Source organism: Moschus berezovskii, chromosome X (genome assembly GCF_049115385.1).
Source record: "Moschus berezovskii isolate FMDL1 chromosome X, NW_MosBer_1.0, whole genome shotgun sequence".
Classification (NCBI taxonomy): Eukaryota; Metazoa; Chordata; class Mammalia; order Artiodactyla; family Moschidae; genus Moschus; species Moschus berezovskii.
Window position 1 is genome coordinate 51,658,281 of NC_142488.1, and position 21,417 is coordinate 51,679,697.

Below are 21,417 nucleotides of genomic sequence, written 5' to 3' on the forward strand. Positions count from 1 at the left end.
CACTGGCCTCCTTATCTAGCTGGCTGCTGCTGCTACTAAGTCGCTTCAGTCGTGCGACTCCATAGACGGCAGCCCCACAGGCTCCCCCATCCCTGGGATTCTCCAGGCAAGAACACTGGAGTGGGTTGCCATTTCCTTCTCCAAAGCATGAAAGTGAAAAGTGAAAGTGAAGTCCCTCAGTCGTGTCCGACTCTTCACGACCCCATGGACCGCAGCCTACCAGGCTCCTCCGTCCATGGGATTCTCCAGGCAGAAGTACTAGAGTGGGGTGCCATTGCCTTCTGCTATCTAGCTGGAGGCCTACACAAAGTTGCTACTCATCCACCTCTTGTTTCAGTTGAACATAGGATGGTCTCCCTAGCCCCAGCTGAGAGTACAGCTGTGCACTACAGAACTTCTCATTGCCATAGGGCACAACTGTGGGCTCCTTCCTGGCAGAGAGACCCACCACCTGCAGTGCCCGTTACTGAGGCCTTCCAATTCAGTGTCAAACCATGGGACTAGGGACAAGGCAACTGACACGAGGGTCATATTGCTTCTGCACTGACTGTAAGGTAGAAAATGAATCTGTTCGTGTTCATTGCCTCCTTACTGGCCAAGCCCATAGAAGGTGGCAAGCCAAACTAACAACTGCAGTGGTACACTGTGTGGCCCTGTAGCTCCTGCAGTGTTACTTAGGGACTGGCTGCCTGACTACGTGACAGAGTCTGGTGTTGAGTTGTGTGATGCTGCATGACCAGAATATTGGCTTATTTTCTTTGTCATCACACACAGCAAGGAGCACAGTTTTCACTACATACTATGACTTAGGGTAGCCTTGTCAGTCCTTATTTACAAACCAACCTTAGAATGGATCCCATGTCTGACACGAGCTACACTGCTATTGAGTCAATATATTTTAGACAAAATATGTTTCTGAAGTCCAATTAATTTTAAAAGTTAGCCTTTTAGTCTACTTGAAATTCAAAATCTGTATCACTTGAGAGAATTGTAATTGTAAAGGTAAATGAAATTAAAAATTTTGAAAGTGTAAATGAAAAATTGGAGTAGAATAAGCCAAATCCATTTGCAATGTAATGCCTACTTCACATGTTATCTTGTTTATTCTTCATAACAAGTATTTAGTGTAAAATTGTAATTTCCATTTTAGAAATGGGGATACAGATCCATAGGATGTAAATACCTTTCTCACCTTCACACATTATGAGTCAGAGCCAGTATTGATACTCTTAGTTATGTCACGTGCTGTGCTTAGTCTCTCAGTCATGTCCGACTCTTTGCGACCCCATGGACTGTAGCCCGTCAGGCACCTCTATCCATGGGGATTCTTCAGGCAAGAATACTGGAGTGGGTTGCTATGCCCTCCTCCAGGGGATCTTCCCAACCCAGGGATCGAACCCAGCTCTCCCACATTGCAGGTGGATTCTTTACCATCTGAGCCACCAGGGAAGCCCAGTTATGTCATGTCATAGCCAATAAGGAGACAGAGCAGATAAGACTCAAGTAATTTTGTCTCACGAAGTTCCCCTCATTCCTTTCTCTTTTCTTCTAGCTAGGATCTAATCTTGTCAGGCAGCTCCATGACCGAGGGGCTTTGTCACATACTTTTTGGTAAAATGGGACACTCTAACTTAAGTCTCGTGGTAGATTTGAACCTCCCATTTTCAGTCCTTTTGGACCTGGGTTTTTACACCTCTGTAAGGGCACAACAGCTGCTGTTTATAATCCCCTGTTATTCCCTAAGCAGAGTGCATTCTGAAGAGGTCCTTTGTTGCAGAAATATATTTTTTGGTGAGGATGCAGATGGAGGCTCAGAGATGTAAGCGTTTGGTTGTTATGTAATAATAAGGATATGAGGGAGGAATCAGACAGCTGGCGAACTGTAACTCGAACGGTAAAGAATCTGCCTGCGATGCAGGAGACCAGGGTTCGATCCCTGAGTTGGGAAGATCCTCTAGAGAAGGGAATGACAATCCACTCCAGTATTCTTGCCTGGAGAATTCCATGGACAGAGAAGCCTGGCGGGTTACAGTTTGTGGGGTCGCAAAGAGTCGGACATGACCGCGTGACTCACACACACATGCACAGCTGGAGACCTTCTGAGATCTGCTGACTATCAAGCCAATGGAGGATGTCATGGAGAAGAAAAGACATTTGTGGCTGGTCTCTCCCTGTACCCAAAAAATCTTGGAAGGCAAGTCAGAAGTTTGTGAAAGATACGCTGTGGCATTTGTCATGAAACTGGACAGTAGTTTTTTTTTCTCTGTCTCCCTAGAACCTTTAACAATGGCTTTGGCATTTCATTTCTCTATAGGACAATACAAGTATATTAAGTTTTAAAAAATGTTTCTCTGTCAATGATTTCATCAGGGGCCATATGAGATTTGGGTGGCACATTTTCTAAGCCCAGATATTCAAGAGAAGACCAAAAGCTTTTATGAATTTTTTATGTGTGGGTATATATATGTATGTATATGTATTAACATGTAGATTACGCCTAAAGAATATGTTATGACCAATTTTTTTTTAACCCAAGAAGCGCAAGGGTGGTTTACATGTATAAGGTTACCAATGCAATTCACATTAATAGAAAAATTTTCTATTAATTTTCACATTAATAGAAAAATGGAGGGAAAACAATTCTATGATCATCACAATTGATGCATTGTGTTTGATGAAAATTAACCTATATTTAAGACAGTAAACTAGGAATAGAATGGAACTTACTCTGATAAAGTATATCTATTAAAAAGCAACTTAAACAGGTTGAAATGGAGATTTTTCATTTCCTATCAGGAAAAATGCCAATTATCACCTGTTTTAGTCAAGATTATTCTGGCTAGTTTTGTTCAATGGTTCAAAATGAGGAAAGGTTTAAGGTTTAAGCCAGCAGAAACTGTTGATATTCAAATAGAATAGTATATTTTGAAAGGAAAAACAATCTAGATCTAAATTTTTGGAATTAACGTGCATATTTAGAGGAATTGTTGGACAGAAAGTCTATATACAAATATTCTATCTCCACATACATCCTCAACTAGACAATAAAAATCGCAAACCATGAATTTTCAATAACATTAAATACCCAGGGATAAATTTCACAAAGAATGTGCAAGTAGAAAATGAAACTTTATTGACAGAACTTTAACAGTCAAATATATAGCATAAGAACAGCATAGATGGTTCAAGTTTATCTTCTTTCATGCAAACGGTTGCCCTTCACCTATAATATAAACATTAAAACATTAAAGTTACTTAACAGAATTTTATTTCGATGATAGGAGAGGTATACAAAGTTCCCTGCAGTGGTAGTTTTATAAAATGGACTAATACAAGAACATTAAGGGCGACCCTTTGGCTTACCTTCAGTTAATCTTCTCTAGAGATTTTATAGACTTTTCAGGCACATTACCAGTATTTTTAAAAACACACTAGTCTTCCTAGTTATACAGGAAAACAATGACACTGAGTTCAGAACAAATTAAATCAGTGGAACCTATCAGAAGGTAGTTTTCAGTGGAAGTCATGTACACATTCAGTAAAATATCTAACAACAAATCACCCTAAGAAAAACAAAATACACAAAAAATGAAACAAAAAATCCCAAAAAAGTGTCATTTAAATGTATTGATTTCAAATAATATTCTGAATATAGGCTAGCTAAACATTTGTTATCTCTGTTACTGCTTAAGTGAAGTAAATAAAAAGGCCAGTATTACATTTGATTCTTCGCTACTGTGGAAAAGAATAGAAATTTTCATTTGTTCTAATTTATCCCTGACACGGTTGTTTTAAGTTGGTTCAACATTTGTCCCCCTTTTTACTTGTGGCCCTCATGCAATTCTAAATGTTTCTTTTCACCCTGGAAAGCATTCCAGTTGGTATAATAAATTATATAGTGACACTAATTTTAAGTCATTACTATAACTGGCGACATGGTGACATCAAAATGTGAAGCAGAAATAGGACTGTTTCTCACAGCCACACCAAAAAAAGAAAAAAGGAGAGAAGAGAAGAAAAGGGAGAGCAAGATGGAGTATGAGTGAGACAGAAAAGCAAGTAGGAAGACAGAAAGAAAGTCTGAAAAAGCAGATATTTTTCTTTGCTTCTAAATGATAATGGCTTTTGAGAGACAACTCTGACCAGTTTCAAAAGTTCATCCACGGTATCTGTGATGTTGAGTTATTTAGTTACTGTGGGGTATGTTAAATAATATTTGTTTTTCTACCCTACTAGCCATTTCATCAATATTCTGAAAATATCTGAGTTCCAGATTATACTGTTTTAATTCTGTAATATACCGTTAGTGTCTTATTCATATTTCTTATTATGTGTACTTGGGCTTTGTCCATTTTCTTCACAATTATGTAAACTGAGAGGAATGGACTGGGAATTTGGGGTTGGCAGATACAAACTATTACCCTCAGAATGGATAAACAACAAGGTCCTACTATACCGCACAGGGAACTATGTCCAATCTCCTGTGATAAATCACAACGGAAAAGAATATTTTAAAAATGTATATATATGTGTTAAAAATTATGTAAACTAGCACATTGTCTTTATTAGTTGAATTTATTTTCCTCTTCCTAAAATTCATACCTGTCTTTTATTAAGTATCTTTTTCTTTTTCCCTTAGGTTTATTCTGTTGCTCTTTCTCTTACCTTTTATGTTGTATGCAGGGTTTTATATTTATGTAATTTGTAATTTATGTATTGTTCTTTTTAAGTACCACACATATTTAGGGCTAAGATTTTTCTATGAGGACAATTAAATCATGTTCTATAGTTACTTGAAAGTAGTCTGGAAGTGGTATTTTCGTCTAAATGTTCTAATGGAATGGAACAAAAATGTAAAGTGAAAATATCTAGAAGGCTGCTTCCCTGGTGGCTCAGAGGTTAAAGCGTTTGCCTCCAATGCGGGAGACCCGGGTTCGATCCCTGGGTCGGGAAGATCCCCTGGTGAAGGAAACGGTAACCCACTCCAGTATTCTTGCCTGGAGAATCCCGTGGACGGAGAAGCCTGGTAGGCTACAGTCCACGGGGTCACATAGAGTCGGACACGACTGAGCGACGGAACGGAACGGAATACACAGTAAATTCTTCCCTAACCATGAATTCCCTCCTTTAAAATCAGAAGCAGGCAATTAATTGTCAGCAATTTGGAAAACACGTATGTGAAAGATACTAAGTTGATTACGCGGGAAGAAATAGAGTTACAGACTTTGACTTTCAAAACTTTTTAAACTGATGTATCAAAGAGGAAAAATAACATATTTGATATGGTTAGAGACGATTATATCATGAGGCTCAGATTTTTATTAGTCCTTTAAGAGTGGGATGTATCGCAAAAGCCATCATCAAAAACCATCATAGTATTGCAAAGTAATTATCCTCCAATTAAAATAAGCAACCCCCCCCCGAAAAAACAGCCCTAACGTGGGGGCAGGTAGTGTGCTTGGCATGTGTATCTTACTCACACCTGCCTTGAATATCACTGACTACATGCACTCTCTCAACTTGATCAGCCACAGACACAGGAAACTAGACTATCTTTTGCCATTTCATTGTTCAGTCATTTCATACTTATTGGGGAAAAGATTTAAAATGCTACTACTTTTTAAGAGCTAGAGAATTCAGAATTTGAGAGAATTTAACAAACATCAAGCAGAATGTTGGCTCATTTTCTCCTTTAAAAAAACTTTATTTATTTAATTTAATTGGAGGCTAATTAAAATATAGTGGTGGTTTTTGCCATACATTGACATGAATCAGCCACAGGTGTACATGTGTCCCCCATCAGAAAATGAAATCTCAATTCCCCTGTTATAATTTGACTCAAGATGATATTTTATGATAAATATATCATGAAAAACAGAGTATTCTTGTATGCATTCCATCAAAGAGAATCAGAGAATGCAAAAATTAGCATTGAAAAATTAGCATTTTAGTGTATCTGTTCTGAATTCACAACTTATATGAGTAAAGTTGAGTTTAGAAGTTAAGGGATTTCACAGAATCACACACGTTATGTTAAAGCTGATACTAGAACCTATATGAACGCCTGAGCATATTTCATATAAACTGATACTTATTACAAATGCTTTCCATATTTGTTACAAGCAGAAATTATAAAAGAACCTGAAAATAATTAGCTATTGCTTAAAGTACTTATACTCAGGAGAAGAAAACGGTTTCCTATTTCCAATTTGATATGGCTTTGATCCTGTCTGTTTCTTTATTTGAAAGTCTGTAAGTTAGGCACTCAGGCATCTGGGGTCTGAACTATCTTTCAGAGAATATGTGAACTCTATTATTAAAATAATAGTAATGTTCCCTCTATATTAGCAAAGATATAATATTCTGAAAAACAGAAACCACATAAATTACTTTCTGAATGGATGACATACCTGCTTCTGGCACTTCAACTGGCTCTATAATTGATGCAAACTCCTCCCTGACATCAGGACCATCTCCACCTTCACCCCCAGTCTTTGCCACAGCCAATTCCTGGAGATCAGTTTCCAGGTCAGAATCTTTAAAAAAAAAATGCATCAATTCAGCTGCTAAACATACAGTATAAACAAGGGAATGATGATATTCATTCCCTCGGTGTTATGAATTAAAAGCCTTAGGTTAGTATGCTAAAAATGAGATGAATAAGAACCTCAGGAGCATTATTCTGGGAATGTTTTGCTGGAGAAAAATTAAAGCAGAATTTTCTGAATGTTATTGCCATTTTCCTTTTCCAGGATTGTCCTCAGACAACTTAGTTGCCCCCCTCTCTTTGTCTTGAAAACAAGGGAAAATTTGACCAACCACACTAACCTGCAAACTATACTCTCCTCAGTTTTTCAGGAACTGTCTGAAGTCCTTTTCTAATGTTTCCTTTCCTCCTCTTACTGGTTATGTCTTAAGGCATGATGCACGGATACACTTTACCTTCAGAGGCACCCTTCTCCTTCTCTTCATCACGATTCACTGGATCCTCTCCATTTACTTCCTCCTCTCCCGGTGTGATATCCTGAATCCTAGGTGGTGGTTCCTCTTGTTGAGGTTGCTCAACACTGGAGTGCTGGTCCTAGTAGAGTGTGCATGCAAATAAAAAATTTTTGTTGTTAATACATCTAATAGCATAAACATACATAATACATAGATATAATCTGATCATAAGTAAACCTAACAACATTTTCCCAACACAATTCTATGTACTAATTTTTAATAAAGTTACTCTTCCCACAGGGAAGAGTTAGCTCCCATAAGAGTTACCCAGAAAGACTTTGGAAGTTATTTAAATCTATGTTGGATGGAAGTATGCAATCTGTTGTTAATAAGCAGAAGGAGGGAGTCACTGGGCACATTTCCAGGGAATTTAACAGTATACTCATCCAGGCAACGCCAGACTGTAATACATTTGGATCAATGTTCCTTCCTAAGACAAACTGTCACCCTTTATCAGCATGGAAGACCTTGACCACTGCATCTGTATTACTTAACATCATTTTCTCGAAAGTAAATTTGTGCTAATAGAAAACATCAAATGGAACGTTACTCACAACCACAGGTTCATCCAGCTCAGAGGACTCTTGCTCTATAGGTCCCAATGTTGATGCCACTTGCCCACTCATATTTCTCCCTGAAAGTGGAATATTGTGATTTAGAAAATGTATTTAAGAGTACTGCTATATTTGATCACTTTTATGACCATATGTTGACTATTTTTTTCATATGTGAAAATAATTTCAAACAAAACTCTGGTTAAGTATGAGTCTACATGCATTCCAATTACACCAAATACAGTTGCTTGCAAAGCCATTTGTGTCTTCAATAAGCTGGCAGAGAAATCACCTTAAGGTACACAGGCAGACAGAGAATTTTTGTGAGGAAGCTTGATTTCACAACAGAATTCTACATCCCGAAGATATTTATTGAAATACTGGTAGGAATTAAAAAATTCAGGACTATTGCTCTTGTCACACTCCTATTCACCAGACCTATTTTCCCCAATTCCCTTGGAATTCAGTTGGAACAGGAAGAAAGGCTCAGTCTTTACAGCCTGACTATGGCGATTTTCTCAGCGTCTGTGGCTGAGCTGAGTCTGCATACAGAGCAACCGGTCCCCCTCTCTCTTGGCACCTTACCACAAAACTCGTGATACGGTCACAAACCCTCCGCGGTCCGGTTTCTAGGCCTTTCCTTAATCGTCCACCCCGCCCCCTGCCCAGGTCCCACTGCCGGCCCCAGATTCTGTGCTCTGTCATCAGTTCCAGGGCCCCAATGAGCCAGATATCTCAAATAGCATCCGCAAGTCTCCCCCCAACCGTCATCTGACCCCCTGCCCTCCTCTGCCCACCGCCCTTCCTCTCCCGCCACTGGGACAAGAAATATGGCATCCCGACACCTGTGAGGAGAAAGATGACGACCTCGAGCGCCTTCCTCCTCAAAGGCCCCAGATGGCACTACCCGACCCGCCTGAAACTTGCTGCCTCCCCCTCATACGCACGCACACTTAAACTCCAGACAGGACAGATCTGTGAACCTACCTGGTGAGTCTCAAGTAATGAGAAAGAACCGGGACTGAACAAACACACCTGTCTCAGGCCCAACGCTCCTCACAGAACGGGCTCAGGAAGGTCTATGCGCACCAAGGCGCATGCGCAGCAACGGGTGCCCGCGCGCGCGTGCACACACACTGCACATGCTCCTTGAGTTGGGCATGTGCAGTGCATGTTGAGCTATTCCCACTACTGAGGTAGAGTCCTGGAACCGCAGGGTCTCTGGAGGATGAGAAAAGGCTTGAAGACTATATTTTTTTCCTTCCAGGGCAGTCTTTCTTCTGCATCCACAAACTGTGCTGATAGGTAGTCCCAGGTTTCCCTTAGTGGAGAATGTGTCTTGGGAAGACACTCATGACAGAAATAGATATTAGGGCTTTTTAATACCTACTTTTATACATGCTCTGATGAACCATTTCCTTCTCTGCTTCTGGATTTTCCATCATGCTTGCAATGGCTTTACTCAGTTCCATGGAATAAATACATAAATACATATCTCTGTTTCCATTTTTTGCTTGGAGCACTGCACATTTAAATCTCTGAACTGGTAACTGATTTCTCTGAATACTTCTCTGGTTCCTATACAGTATTGTTCTTTTAGAAGCAGACTTGACTTTCACGACCAGACACATCCACAAATGGGAGTTGTTTCCACTTTGGCTTAGCCTTTTCTTCCTTCTGTAGCTATTTCTTCACTCTTCTCCAGTAGCACATTCATCTTATTATTCTATTATAGTGGGAATTTTCGTACTTACTAGGAGTTTTAATTTTACCCAGAGAAAGGAAAACATGCTCACACAAAGATCTTTACTCAAATATTCTACTCATGTACTCCTAATAGCCAAACCTAGGAACAGCCTAACTATTCAACAACTGGTATACAGATGGAAGAAAGACAAAAGAGTATACTCATACAAAAGAATACTATACAGTCACTTAAAAAGGAACTGCTAATGCATGTAACAGCAAGGATGCATCTCAGCTGTGCCAATGAGAGATGTCAGACACAGAAAGCTATGTACTATATGATTTCATGTCAATGGATTCCTGGAAAAGGCACAACTATAGGCACAGAAATATATCTGTGGTTGCCAGTGTATAGGAGTGGAGGAAGCAGTCTGTTGGCAAATAGCCCAAGGGAGCATTTTCGAACCAATGGGACATTTTCTACATTTTTACTGTGGTAGCATTTACACAATGGTATGCGTATGTCGAAACTCGACAAACTATAATGCTTTAAATCATTGACTTCTATCGTATATAAATGATAGCTCAATACTTCTCACTTTTTTTAAAGGAAAAGGAACTTTTACATATCTAAATATTGGTTATCATATCCATCTAGATCACGAGCTCATAAACATAAAAATCTTACTTGGAATTCTTTCCAGACCTGGTCAACTTCCAGGATTCCACATGCCACCTTTGTACTCTTATGACAGGACACAGAAACTTGGTCTTAACCATGTTTACAATTCCCTCTCCTTCAGCCCAAGTCCATATTCTTGCTGAGTTCTGTCCATTTTACTGGACAATGTCTAATGTGTCTACTTTTTCCCAAGTCCACCACATCTGCTGTAGTCCGAAGCCTCCCTCCGTCCATCAACCCCCTTCTAATGGTCTCTCACATCCACTCAGGGTGTCTCTCTCCCACTCCCCGCCCTCTCCCTCCCTCTATTCCAGTTGCAAAACTGTTTATGTCTTTCTAGATAAAGGCTACTGTCCTACACAAGAACTTGAAGCTATGGTCTAGCCCTTGCCCAGCTTGCTAACAACATGGGAAGCAGAGAATCCTCTTCTTTTCTCCCTTATCGAGCTTCATTCACACCCTCCAATTTCTTAAGTTTAGATTGTCCCATATTTCTGAAGCCTCCCGGTTAGTAAACTCTTTCAATCTAGGCTTCAACAGTATATGGAACGAGAACTTCCAGATATACAAGTTGGGTTTGAAGAGGCAGAGAAACAAGAGCTCAAATTGCAACATTCCTGAGATCATGGAGAAAGCAAGGGAATTCCAGAAACACATCTACTTCTGCTTCGTTGACTAGACTACCTCAAGGCCTCTGACTTCGTGGATCACAACAAACTGGAAAATTCTTAGAGATGGGAGTACCAGACTAGCTGACCCGTCTCCTGAGAAACCAGTATGAGGGCTAAGAAGCTACAGTTAGAATAAGACATGGAACAATGGACTGGCTCAAAATTGGGAAAGGAGCAAGACAAGGTTGTATATTGTCACTCTGCTTATTCAACTTACATGCAGAGCACATCATGGGAAATGCTGGGGTGGATGTCTCACAAGCTGGAATTAAGATTGCTGACAGAAATATCAACAAGGTCAGATGTGCAGATCATACCACTCTAACAGCAGAAACTGAAGAGGAACTAAAGAACCTCTTGATGCGGGTGAAAGCGGAGAGAGAAAAGGCTGACTTAAAACTCAACATTCAAAAATATAAGATTATTGCATCCAATCCTATCATTTCACGGAAAACAGAAGAGGGGAGGTGGATGCAGTGACAGATTTAATTTTGGCGGCTCCACAATCACTGTGGATGGTGATTGCTGCCATGAAATTAAGACACTTGATCCTTGGAAGAACAGCTATGACAAAGCTAGTATGCATGCATGCTCATTGCTTCGGTTGGGTCTGACTATGGCCCCATGGACTGGAGCCTGCCTCTGTCCAGGGGATTCTCCAGGCAAGAATACTTTAGTGGGTTGCCGTGGCCTCTGCCCATGGGGCATGGCAGTGCATCTTCCCAACCCAGGGGTGAAACCCATGTCTCCTGCATCCCATGCATTGCAGGGTGATTCTCTTTCTTTTGCCACTTTATTTAATTTTTAACTGAAGGATAATTGATTTACAGAATTTTGTTGTTTTCTCTCAAAAGTCAACAAGAATCAGTCGTAGGTACACACATGCAGAATTCTTTACTGCTGAGCCACGAGGGAAGCCTCTGTCAAACCTAGACAGCATAGTATAAAGCAGAGACATCACTTTGCCGACTATGGCTTTTTCAGTAGTCATGTGCAGATGTGTGAGTTCAATCATTAAGAAGGCTGAGTGAGAACGAATTGATGCTTTTGGTTTGTGGTACTGGAGGAGACACTTGAGAATCCCTCGGACAGCAAGGATATCAAAACAGCCAATCCTAAAGGAAACCAACTGTGAATATTCACTGGGAGGACCGATGCTGAAGCCCAAGCTCCAATACGTTGGCCACCTGATGGGAAGAGCCGATTCACAGGAAAAGACCCTGATGCTGGTCGTAAAGCAGGTTATGCCATAGTGTCTGCTGAACAGGTTTTAGAAGTAAAATCTCTCCCCCAGGGAACCAGTGCTCAGTTAGCAGAACTTGTGGCTCTGACCTGAGTGCTAGAGTTAAACGAAGGGCAGCAAGCAAATATCTACACTGATTCTAAGTATGCTTATTTGACTTTATACGCTCATGCTGCAATATGGGAAGAAAGACAGTTTAAAAGGGCAACAGGAGAACCTATTAAGCATTTCAGAGAGATAGAGAGACTTTTAACTGCTATCAGTTAGTCAGTCAGTTCAGTCGCTCAGTCATGTCCGACCCTTTGCGACCCCATGAATCGCAGCACGCCAGGCCTCCCTGTCCACCTTGAACTCCCGGAGTTCACCCAAACTCATGTCCATTGAGTCGGTGATGCCATCCAGCCATCTCATCCTCTGTCGTCCCCTTCTCCTCCTGCCCCCAATCCCTCCCAGCATCAGAGTCTTCTTTTTTTCTTAATGGGAGGCTAACTACTTTACATTATTGTATTGGCTTTGCTATACATTGACATGAGTCTGCCTCAGGTGCACATATGTTCCCCATCTTTTACCCCCCTCCCAACTCCCTCCCCATCCCATGAGTCAACTCTTTGCATGAGGTGGCTAAAGTATTGGAGTTTCAGCCTTAACATCAGTCCTTCCAATGAACACCCAGGACTGACCTCTTTTAGAAATACCTGATTGGATCTCCTTTCAGTCCTAGGGACTCTCAAGAGTCTTCTCCAACACCACAGTTCAAAAGCATCAATTCTTCGGTGCTCAGCTTTCTTCACAGTCCAACTCTCACATCCATACATGACCACTGGAAAAACCATAGCCTTGACCAGATGGACCTTGGTTGGCAAAGTAATGTCTCTGCTTTTTAATATGCTGTCGAGGTTGGTCATAACTTTACTTCCAAGGAGTAAACGTCTTTTAATTTCATGGCTGCAATCAGCATCTGCAGCGATTTGGAGCCCCCCAAAATAAAGTCTCTCACTGTTTCCACTGTTTCCCCATCTATTTGCCATGAAGTGATGGGACCAGATGCCATGATCTTAGTTTTCTGAATGTTGAGCTTCAAGCCAACCTTTTCACTCTCCTCTTTCACTTTCATCAAGAGGCTTTTGAGTTCCTCTTCACTTTCTGCCATAAGGGTGGTGTCATCTGCATATCTGAGGTTATTGATATTTCTCCCGGCAATCTTGATTCCAGCTTGTGCTTCTTCCAGCCCAGCGTTCCTCATGACGTACTCTTCTGCTGCTGCTGCTGCTGCTAAGTCACTTTAGTCGTGTCCGACTCTGTGTGACCCCATAGATGGAAGCCCACCAGGCTCCCCCGTCCCTGGGATTCTCCAGGCAAGAACACTGGAGTGGGTTGCCATTTCCTTCTCCAATGTGTGAAAGTGAAAGTCAAGTCGCTCAGTCGTGTCCGACCCTTAGTGACCCCACGGACTGCAGCCTACCAGGCTGCTCCATCCATGGGATTTTCTAGGAAGAGTACTGGAGTGGCTTGCCATTGCCTTCTCCGGACGTATTCTGCTTATAAGTTAAATAAGCAGGGTGACAATATACAACCTTGACATACTCTTTTTCCTATTTGAAACCAGTGTGTTTTTCCATGTCCAGTTCTAACTGTTGCTTCCTGACCTGCATATAGGCTTCTCAAGAAGCAGGTCAGGTGGTCTGGTATTCCCATCTCTTTCAGAATTTTCCACAGTTTCTGGTGATCCACACAGTCAAAAGCTTTGGCATAGTCAATAAAGCAGAAATGGATGATTTCTGGAACTCTCTTGCTTTTTCCATGATCCAGCGGATGTTGGCAATTTGATCTCTGGTTCCTCTGCCTTTTCTAAAACCAGCATGAACATCTGGAAGCTCACGGTTCACGTATTGCTGAAGCCTGGCTTGGAGAATTTTGAGCATGACTTTACTAGCGTGCGAGATGAGTGCGATTGTGTGGTAGTTTGAGCATTCTTTGGCAAAGATACCAGTAGCCTATTTCCTTTTACCTCTGGCAGCCGTACACATTCCTCTCTCCCTTCGTGGTGGAAAAGGTGTTAAATGTACGCTGGCTTGGTCTCCTTTGATATTTTCACGTGCACAGTCTTCTGTTCTGTGAGTGTGCCATGGTTCACTATGTGGTCTTAGAGCCTTCTCTCAGGAAAGGTCCTTTTTAAAATGTTTGTCTCTAGAGTTCCCATGGTTTAGGTTTCTATGTCACCTTAGCTGCATCAGATTGACCCCAGGGCACTAAAGCCCGGTTCTAACCATAGTGTGTTTGATACAGCCCAGGCCTTCCTCCCAGGCCCCACTGTATGATGGTGGACAGGAGCATCTGAGCCACTTCTCGGTTGGTAATTGCAGTTACTGGCATAATCTGTGTTTTTGTTCTTTTCCCTCCAGTTCTGTTTCTTCCCCCACTGACACCTATAAGAGAGGGTTTCCTATTTTGTGCAAATTCCTCCTCCTTTATGACTCTCTCTCCAAGATGGGTCTCCATCCCTAAAAACTTTTACTCTCTTTATATCTGTTATCCTTCCTCCTTTTTAAGAGACGAGTTTGACTTTCTCGGTTTCTAGGGCCCATCAACATCGTTCACAAGTTGGTTTCTGGATGGTGTTCCATATGCAGTCGATCCTTAGATGAATTTATGTGGGAGAGAGTGGTCTGTGCCTCCTATTCCTCTAACTTCTTGAGACCTAACCACGACCTTGGAAGATCCAATTTATTAACTGAAATCTTGTTGTTGTTCAGTTACAAAGCCATGTCTGACTCTTTGTGAGCCCTTGGACTGCAGCACACAAGGCCTCTCTGTCCCTCACCATCTCCCAGAATCTGCCCGAGATCGTGTCCATTGAATGGGTGAAGCTATAGAACCTTCTCCTCCTCTCTCACCCACTTCTCTTCCTGATTTCAATGTTTCCTAAGAATCAGGGTCTTTTCTAGTGAGTCAGTTCTTTGCTCAGGTGGTCAATGCTTTGGCGCCTCAGCCTCAGCGTCAGTGGTTCTAATGCATCTTCAGAGTTGATTTCCTGTTTGTGTGACTGGCTTGATGTCCTTGCAATCCAACGGACACTCATAAGTCATCCCCAGCAGAGCATTTTGTTGTTCTCACATCTGTACATGTCTACTGGAACCAATATAGATGTGACTCGATGGGCCTCCATTGGTCAAGTCATGTCTTCACTTTTTAACATGCTTCTAAATTTGTGATAGCTTTTCTTCCAGGAAGCAATTGTCTTCTAATTTTATAGCTGCCATCACCAACTGCAGTGAATTTAGAGCCACAAAAGAGGAAATCTGTCGCTGCCTCTGCCTTTTCCCCTTCTATTTTTCATGAAGCGATGGGACCAGATGCCATGATCTCACTTTTTGTAATATTGAGAATACAAATGTACTGTTTACCAAATATTTTCCTATCAACATTGACAATTATTGCTTTCTTGTAACTTTGTTTTCCTTCAGTGTTTAGGGTAAGAAATTATTTTATAAGTGTATTCTAAGATGATAGTTATTCATTATATATAATACTTCTGTTTTTAAGTTTCCTGTTAGAAACATTTGTGCCATGCTTCTGTGACAACTGGGTAAAATGTTGATAAAATACACAGCCTATAAAATATTTTCCCATGAACATAACATAATGAGCCTGTTCATGTTATCTAGTTAGATTTTCTCTAATGTGGCAACTATGGAAATACAAAGGAGGACAAGATCCAAGAGATATGATGTGGAGAGGGGGCATGAAGCTGAACCACTGTGGCATCAAGGGAGAGAAATTTTGATCATCAATGATTTCTATAGAAATATTTGGTACCAGCAGTTTAAAGTGATGAAAGAAAATTTTACATACTGAATTATGGAGAAGTGATTTTGATGTACACATCGTATACTTTTAATGTTCAGCTAGCCAAAAGAGCCTGATTATGATCTATGCACAGTGCACTGTGCATCTGTTTTACCCATTAAATGGGTAGCCATTATCCCAAGTCCAGCTAGCTGACCATTGTGCATGTGGTTCAGACATGTTTCTATGTTACTGCAGACTTGAATGTTTAAAATTGTATCCAACGTGAGGAGAGCAACAACTTTCTTAGAACAATATTTTTAAGTAACTGAGAGTTGCGATTTTATGGGCTCAAGGTGTCCTCATATATATGAACTCCATCTCTTATTACAGAAAGAATAGTGGAAGATGATCTAGATTTAGGGAGAGCCTTTCAGCAACAGGATCTGGATTATTCAGCCAGAAAATTATTAAGTAATACTGGGCTTCCCAAACGGTTCATTTAGGACCTTGGTGGTGAGCTGAGAGTATGGCCAACTGAATAAAGTTGTTAAAATTATATTTTGACATATATATATATATATACATATATACTTATATACGTGTGTGTGTATGAGAATATTTTTAAAAAGTACAATGGCTTATAATTCCTGTTAAGTGTAACAGCAATGGAAAAAAATTAAACCCAAAAGTAGAATGGTTCAAAAGCCTACTTGGTTATTGAATATATGTAAAGTGGAAATACTTCAAAATGTATTTTCTTGGATGCATCTAAAATATGAGGACTCTTTTATATCACTCCCCTCTTTTTAATAAATACCTACCAATTTTCAAAAGTTTGTCTGGGTTTAATGACAATAATAGTCAGATATATTGTTTGCATAACAGAAAATATTAGATCTCAGGATTATTTCCAACTCTGAGCTCCATTTCAACAGGTAATAGCCAAAGTTGTTGTTGACTCAAACACTCCAAGAGCTGGGGAATCTGAAACAGAAATCGAACCTGCAACTGAGATTTTTCTGTCACATTTATGATCAACCTCTAAGTCCAACAATTTATTTCCTTTCTTGTTCTAAACAGTCTCTTCTTGAGATTGAAAAGTATGAAAAAAGCAAGAGAGAGGTAGGAGATTGTAGACCTCCTCGTGTTCCAAGAGTAATTTTAATCAGAGAAGTTAGAAAAGGCAGAAACAAAGGAAAATAATCAACCCATATAAAATAATAATGATTTAGCCATTAAGCAAAGTCAAGGATCTTTAGTCCCTCCTCAAGGGCCATAGATACTATTCTGAGCGATATCCTGTGAGCAGTTTTAGAGATGCTAAAGCCCCAACTAGGCTGAAATTGAAGTACACAGACCACAGAGTAGTTGGAACTAGCAGGTCAATGATGTTGTGTCCTAATATCCTCAGTAACAGGCCATTAGTAGAATGTCCTAAAACTGATCACACACCCCATGGCCCACACTCACTCTGTCGTTAAAATCCTTCCCCTGAAAGCATTTGGGGAGTGTGGGTCTTTTAATCACCAGCTGCTAGGACACCTTGCTTGGTCCTACAATAAACACTACACTTGCTTTCACTGCAACCCACAGTCAGTTGATTGACTTTATTGCACAGAAGCGAGCAGACCCAAGTTTGGTTTGGTAACATTACTGAATATTAAGAATGTGTGTATAGAAGCGTGATAAACCATTTTTCTGTGTAAAAATTATTTAGGAATGAGATTTTGCAGGTTTCATATTTTTGGTTACTATTTATGTAAGCGGCCTGAATTTTAAGTTGATACAGAAGTAAACACTGGTTGAACATTACCCTTCAATTGCTAGGAGACCGGTGACTTTGTGATGTCACAGCTTTTTGACTTTGAGAACCACTGTGATGGTCTAGAGAGTTTATCTCTGTAGGCCAGCCAGGCAGCATTTGAAGTTGCAGTGTATAAAATCAGACACATAAGAAAAGTATCTGAAGAAAGATTTCTTTGATATGGCACATATTTCTTCAGAAATTCAAGATGTGCCTCCTAAAGATGAATCAACTGGTTCAGAAACCTCCATTAGATCTCCTTTGTGTGATTACACACTTACTGAGGACTCAGTTTTGAGATCGAAGATTGAAGAAGATGCTTTTCAGGCTTTGTTTGAGGAAGTTGTGATTAAAACGCCACAGGACACATTTTCTGTCTCTGAAACAGATGAAGTGGACGATTTTCTTTTACGCAATTTTCCTCAAAAACTTTGGAAGATAGTTGAAAGTGATCGGTTTAAATCTATTTGGTGGGATGAGAGTGGCACTTCTATAGTGATCAATGAAGAAGTCTTCAAGAAAGAAGTCTTGGAAAGAAAAGGCCCTTTCAGAATATTTGCAACTGGTAGTATGAAAAGTTTTGTTCGACAGCTTAACATTTATGGATTTAGAAAACAAACTTTTCAAAGATCTGCTTCATTAGCTGACTTTCTGGAAGAAAACAATGTCTCTGTTTTGAGCAAGGTATTCCAAAATTTTCACTTATTATTGGCAATATGTAAGAATAAATCACGTGACCTAGAAAGCATGTTCATATATGTAGCTAAAACTGCATTTAAAATTGAGATGATAAACTGTGGAAAAAGTTTTATTTTTTGAAGTTGAGAACAGCTGGAGGTTAAAATATTTACAAACATTTGGTAGTTGATATTTAACAAACATTCCTAGCAACTGGAAACTGGATACAAGCCCTGAAGCTAATTAAAGTGGGATTTTACTGTATATGTTTACAACATATTTTTACTTGGTATTTACTGTATTTACTGTATATGTTTACAACATATTTTTACTTGAGGATCATAATTGTTTCTAACATGTAAGGTGTAAAACTACTAATGAAGGTGTTTTATTTGATGCTATTTAATTGGTATCATTAAAAGAATAAATTTTTATAGCTTAGTTTTGCTTGTCAGTTTTACCTTGGTTTATAAAGAAACTAAATAGTTTCTCCTTTGATTTTAGTTACAGATCTATTGTAATCCAAATTTCAAAAGAGGCTATCCCCAACTTATAGTAAGAATGAAAAGAAGAGTTGGGAGTAAAAAGGTCTCTCCAATATCTTCATTAGTTCGAGATTACAAGAAGAATCATGTTAAAGCAAGGGGCAACATAGATGATCGTAACTCTAATTTTCTTCCTGAAACTAGTGGGGAGAGTGCATTTTCAGCCGCTACAAGTTTAAGTGTGCCTTTCATACGAGAGCCTTATACCAGGCAGACAGTCGCTAACACAAGTGCCTTATCTCCATGTGATTTCCCTTCCCCATCATCAATATCAGTTAGACAAACAGAACAGATTGTGATAGATCAACTTGCTGTTTTAAATCAGTGGAGCATTTTTAATCGGCAGTCACATCGCAGCTACACTCAAGCAAATGGCCGCGTTGAGAACTTTGCTACTGCAACAACTTTTACTTCCCAGAACTACATCATATTTCCATTACAGAGCAGTTATTTTGGACTGATGGTGGAGCCTTCTAAATTTCCAGTTAGGTACAGCGATATGTCAGCCCATGACAATCCTTTTCCTAACCTGCAACAGAGAGGCAACTCATGGTCCCCAGTGCCAAGAATCCATTACACATCTGTCTCCTCTCTTTCAAGGTCAACTTATCAAGAATCTTCATTATATGAAAACCATCCTAATTAAAACTGATCTATCAAAAAATGTCAGATTATACAGCATAATGAAGATTAAAATTTATGGTGGGAGATGTCAACAAATTCCTACAATTCTCATATTTGAACAATAAAGTTACATGTTCATCTTCAGAGTTTCATTTTCTATTTTGAAATAAGAGTAAAATGAGGCCTTATTTCAATGTCTGGCTATTTTACTGCCTTGTTTTACAAACTCTTTAGTTCAAGGAAACATTCTTTACGCATCCTAGGTAAATGACAGCTAATCAATTGTTTGTAAGCAAGAAAGGGAGAACAAAGGAAAAAGAGGTAATGGATGTCAAAGTGATTGCTGAAATCATCCCCGCTGAAATGAATGGGTGTCTAAATTAGGATGGTATGGGAGGAGGAAGAGATACAAATAAAATCAAAAAATGCAAATACACAGAACATACCTTAGAGCATTCTCAGTTATATCATATTATATGTGTTATTGGATAGAGTTATTGTATAGTTAGACAGATGGTCTTCATTAGAGAAATTCATTTCATACTTGAAAATATAGATGTTGTAGCATATCCAAAATCATGATCACCATCATACCATCACTGGGATACCAAAGATAACACGACATAGTCAATGACTGGCCCATGGTCAGCACAAGACAGGTATTTTACAAGTGGTATTATATAGGGTCATTTTTGCGCTGCTCTCCTTAAGGGATGCCTTTATTTCCTCCCACCAAGATTCCACGCTATATTTCCTAATGCATATTTAGATGTTGTTTATCTGTTCCCACAGAGACAGAATAAATTCCTTGTGGTGATTGCAGCACCTCAGCATGGTTAACAAGTTCTTTGAAGACATGATATCTGTTTCCTTAGTTGTTTCATTATCTTTCTGTTACACTGTGCTTCTGGAGCTACAATCACTCAAACTACTTTCAGTCATGCTAAGCCCCATCTCACAACTTTGCCTCAACTCTTTCTTAGGCTTGGAAGAAACCTCTGTTTGCCCTCCTATCAAGGCATGCACAGATATCAGGTCTTCGATGTGTTTTGGGTCTACCCTCTTTTCTTTATGTATCTTTCACATTGGCTAAAACTTAGAGCCTGAAAATGACACATTTTAAGTACTTACTGAATTATCAATAAATGTAATAACCAACCAAATGCTATATACACTACTCAACAACATCCCATAACCTGCACTGTCATCATAATTGACCTTTCCTATTTACTGAGAATGTTTCCCAAAATGATAAATATTTATTATGTTTACATGAATGTAACGTGGTAATTCAAATTATAAAATGATTGCTGCTCTCATGACGTCTACAGTCTATAAGAACCCATTCTAAGCATGTTGTTTCAGGCCCCAGTTCCCTAAATTTCAGTAGTAGTTATAGAGATATGTTTTTAAAAGCAGGAATCATTCAATTTAATCATCTAGAAAAGTCATGGAGTAACCAGGGATCCAAATCAATGGCTGATCCTTAATATATTTCACAATGAACTACTCTGAGGAGAGTGTCTGCTTGTTGGACTATCCAGATTGTCATGAACACTACCTAGAAATCTTGGCAATGTCAAATTTGTGGACATTCCTTTAGACAGCGGTGGAAACATCAAGTCATGTCCCTGTTTTATTATGGTAATCCACATAGGACAACACCAATTTAAGACCTCCATTCTCATTCTTGCAGCCAATGGACAGTGAAATCTGTGGAATATTTGTGTAGATAAGGGAGTTGTCCACACACCACACTCTTACTTTCACTGAAAACTTTCATTAAATGTAGGTGAGAATACCATGCTAGAGAGGTAAGCATTTTACAGCAATTGTAAGTTATGAAATTGGTGTCCTTAGTTATCACTTCAAGCACAAAGTCCAGTGACCTTGTTTTAGATTTCAGGCATCTTACTATGTAGTCAAATTTGCATGTTTTTAGAAATATCATCCTAAATGCGATTACATCTTCTATTTCATTACCATATACTGATTATTCCTTCTCGCTCCCTTTTAACTTCTTTTCATGTTCTGCTTTGAGTGGCAGTCCTTCTCAAAAAGAACAGGATTAATTCAGTTAGTCCTCTGTGATAACTTGGAAAAGGCATGGATAAGGACCTCCAACATGTCATGTTTAAA

General features: G+C 39.6%; 1 protein-coding gene and 1 pseudogene across 4 annotated transcripts in view; one reads left to right on the plus strand and one right to left on the minus strand.

Moving 5' to 3' along the window:
* Positions 1 to 3,110: 3,110 nt before the first annotated feature.
* LOC148773305 (X antigen family member 3-like) overlaps positions 3,111 to 21,417 on the minus strand; it is a 56,710-nt gene continuing 38,403 nt past the window's right edge. The window contains exons 1-5 of one of the 4 annotated variants that reach the window (XM_088833825.1): positions 8,947 to 9,744; positions 7,557 to 7,636; positions 6,943 to 7,075; positions 6,411 to 6,536; positions 3,111 to 3,223 (exon numbers count right to left, since the gene is read on the minus strand). In XM_088833825.1, the coding sequence (XP_088689951.1) occupies positions 3,201 to 3,223; positions 6,411 to 6,536; positions 6,943 to 7,075; positions 7,557 to 7,636; positions 8,947 to 9,187 (603 nt within the window). In that variant the 5' untranslated portion in view covers positions 9,188 to 9,744 and the 3' untranslated portion in view covers positions 3,111 to 3,200. Of the gene's footprint in view, positions 3,224 to 6,410; positions 6,537 to 6,942; positions 7,082 to 7,556; positions 7,637 to 8,946; positions 9,745 to 21,417 lie in introns of those variants that run through there. The other 3 variants (XM_088833824.1, XM_088833827.1, XM_088833826.1) reach the window with 3 other exon arrangements.
* LOC148773306 (heat shock transcription factor, Y-linked-like) lies at positions 16,950 to 20,021 on the plus strand (annotated as a pseudogene).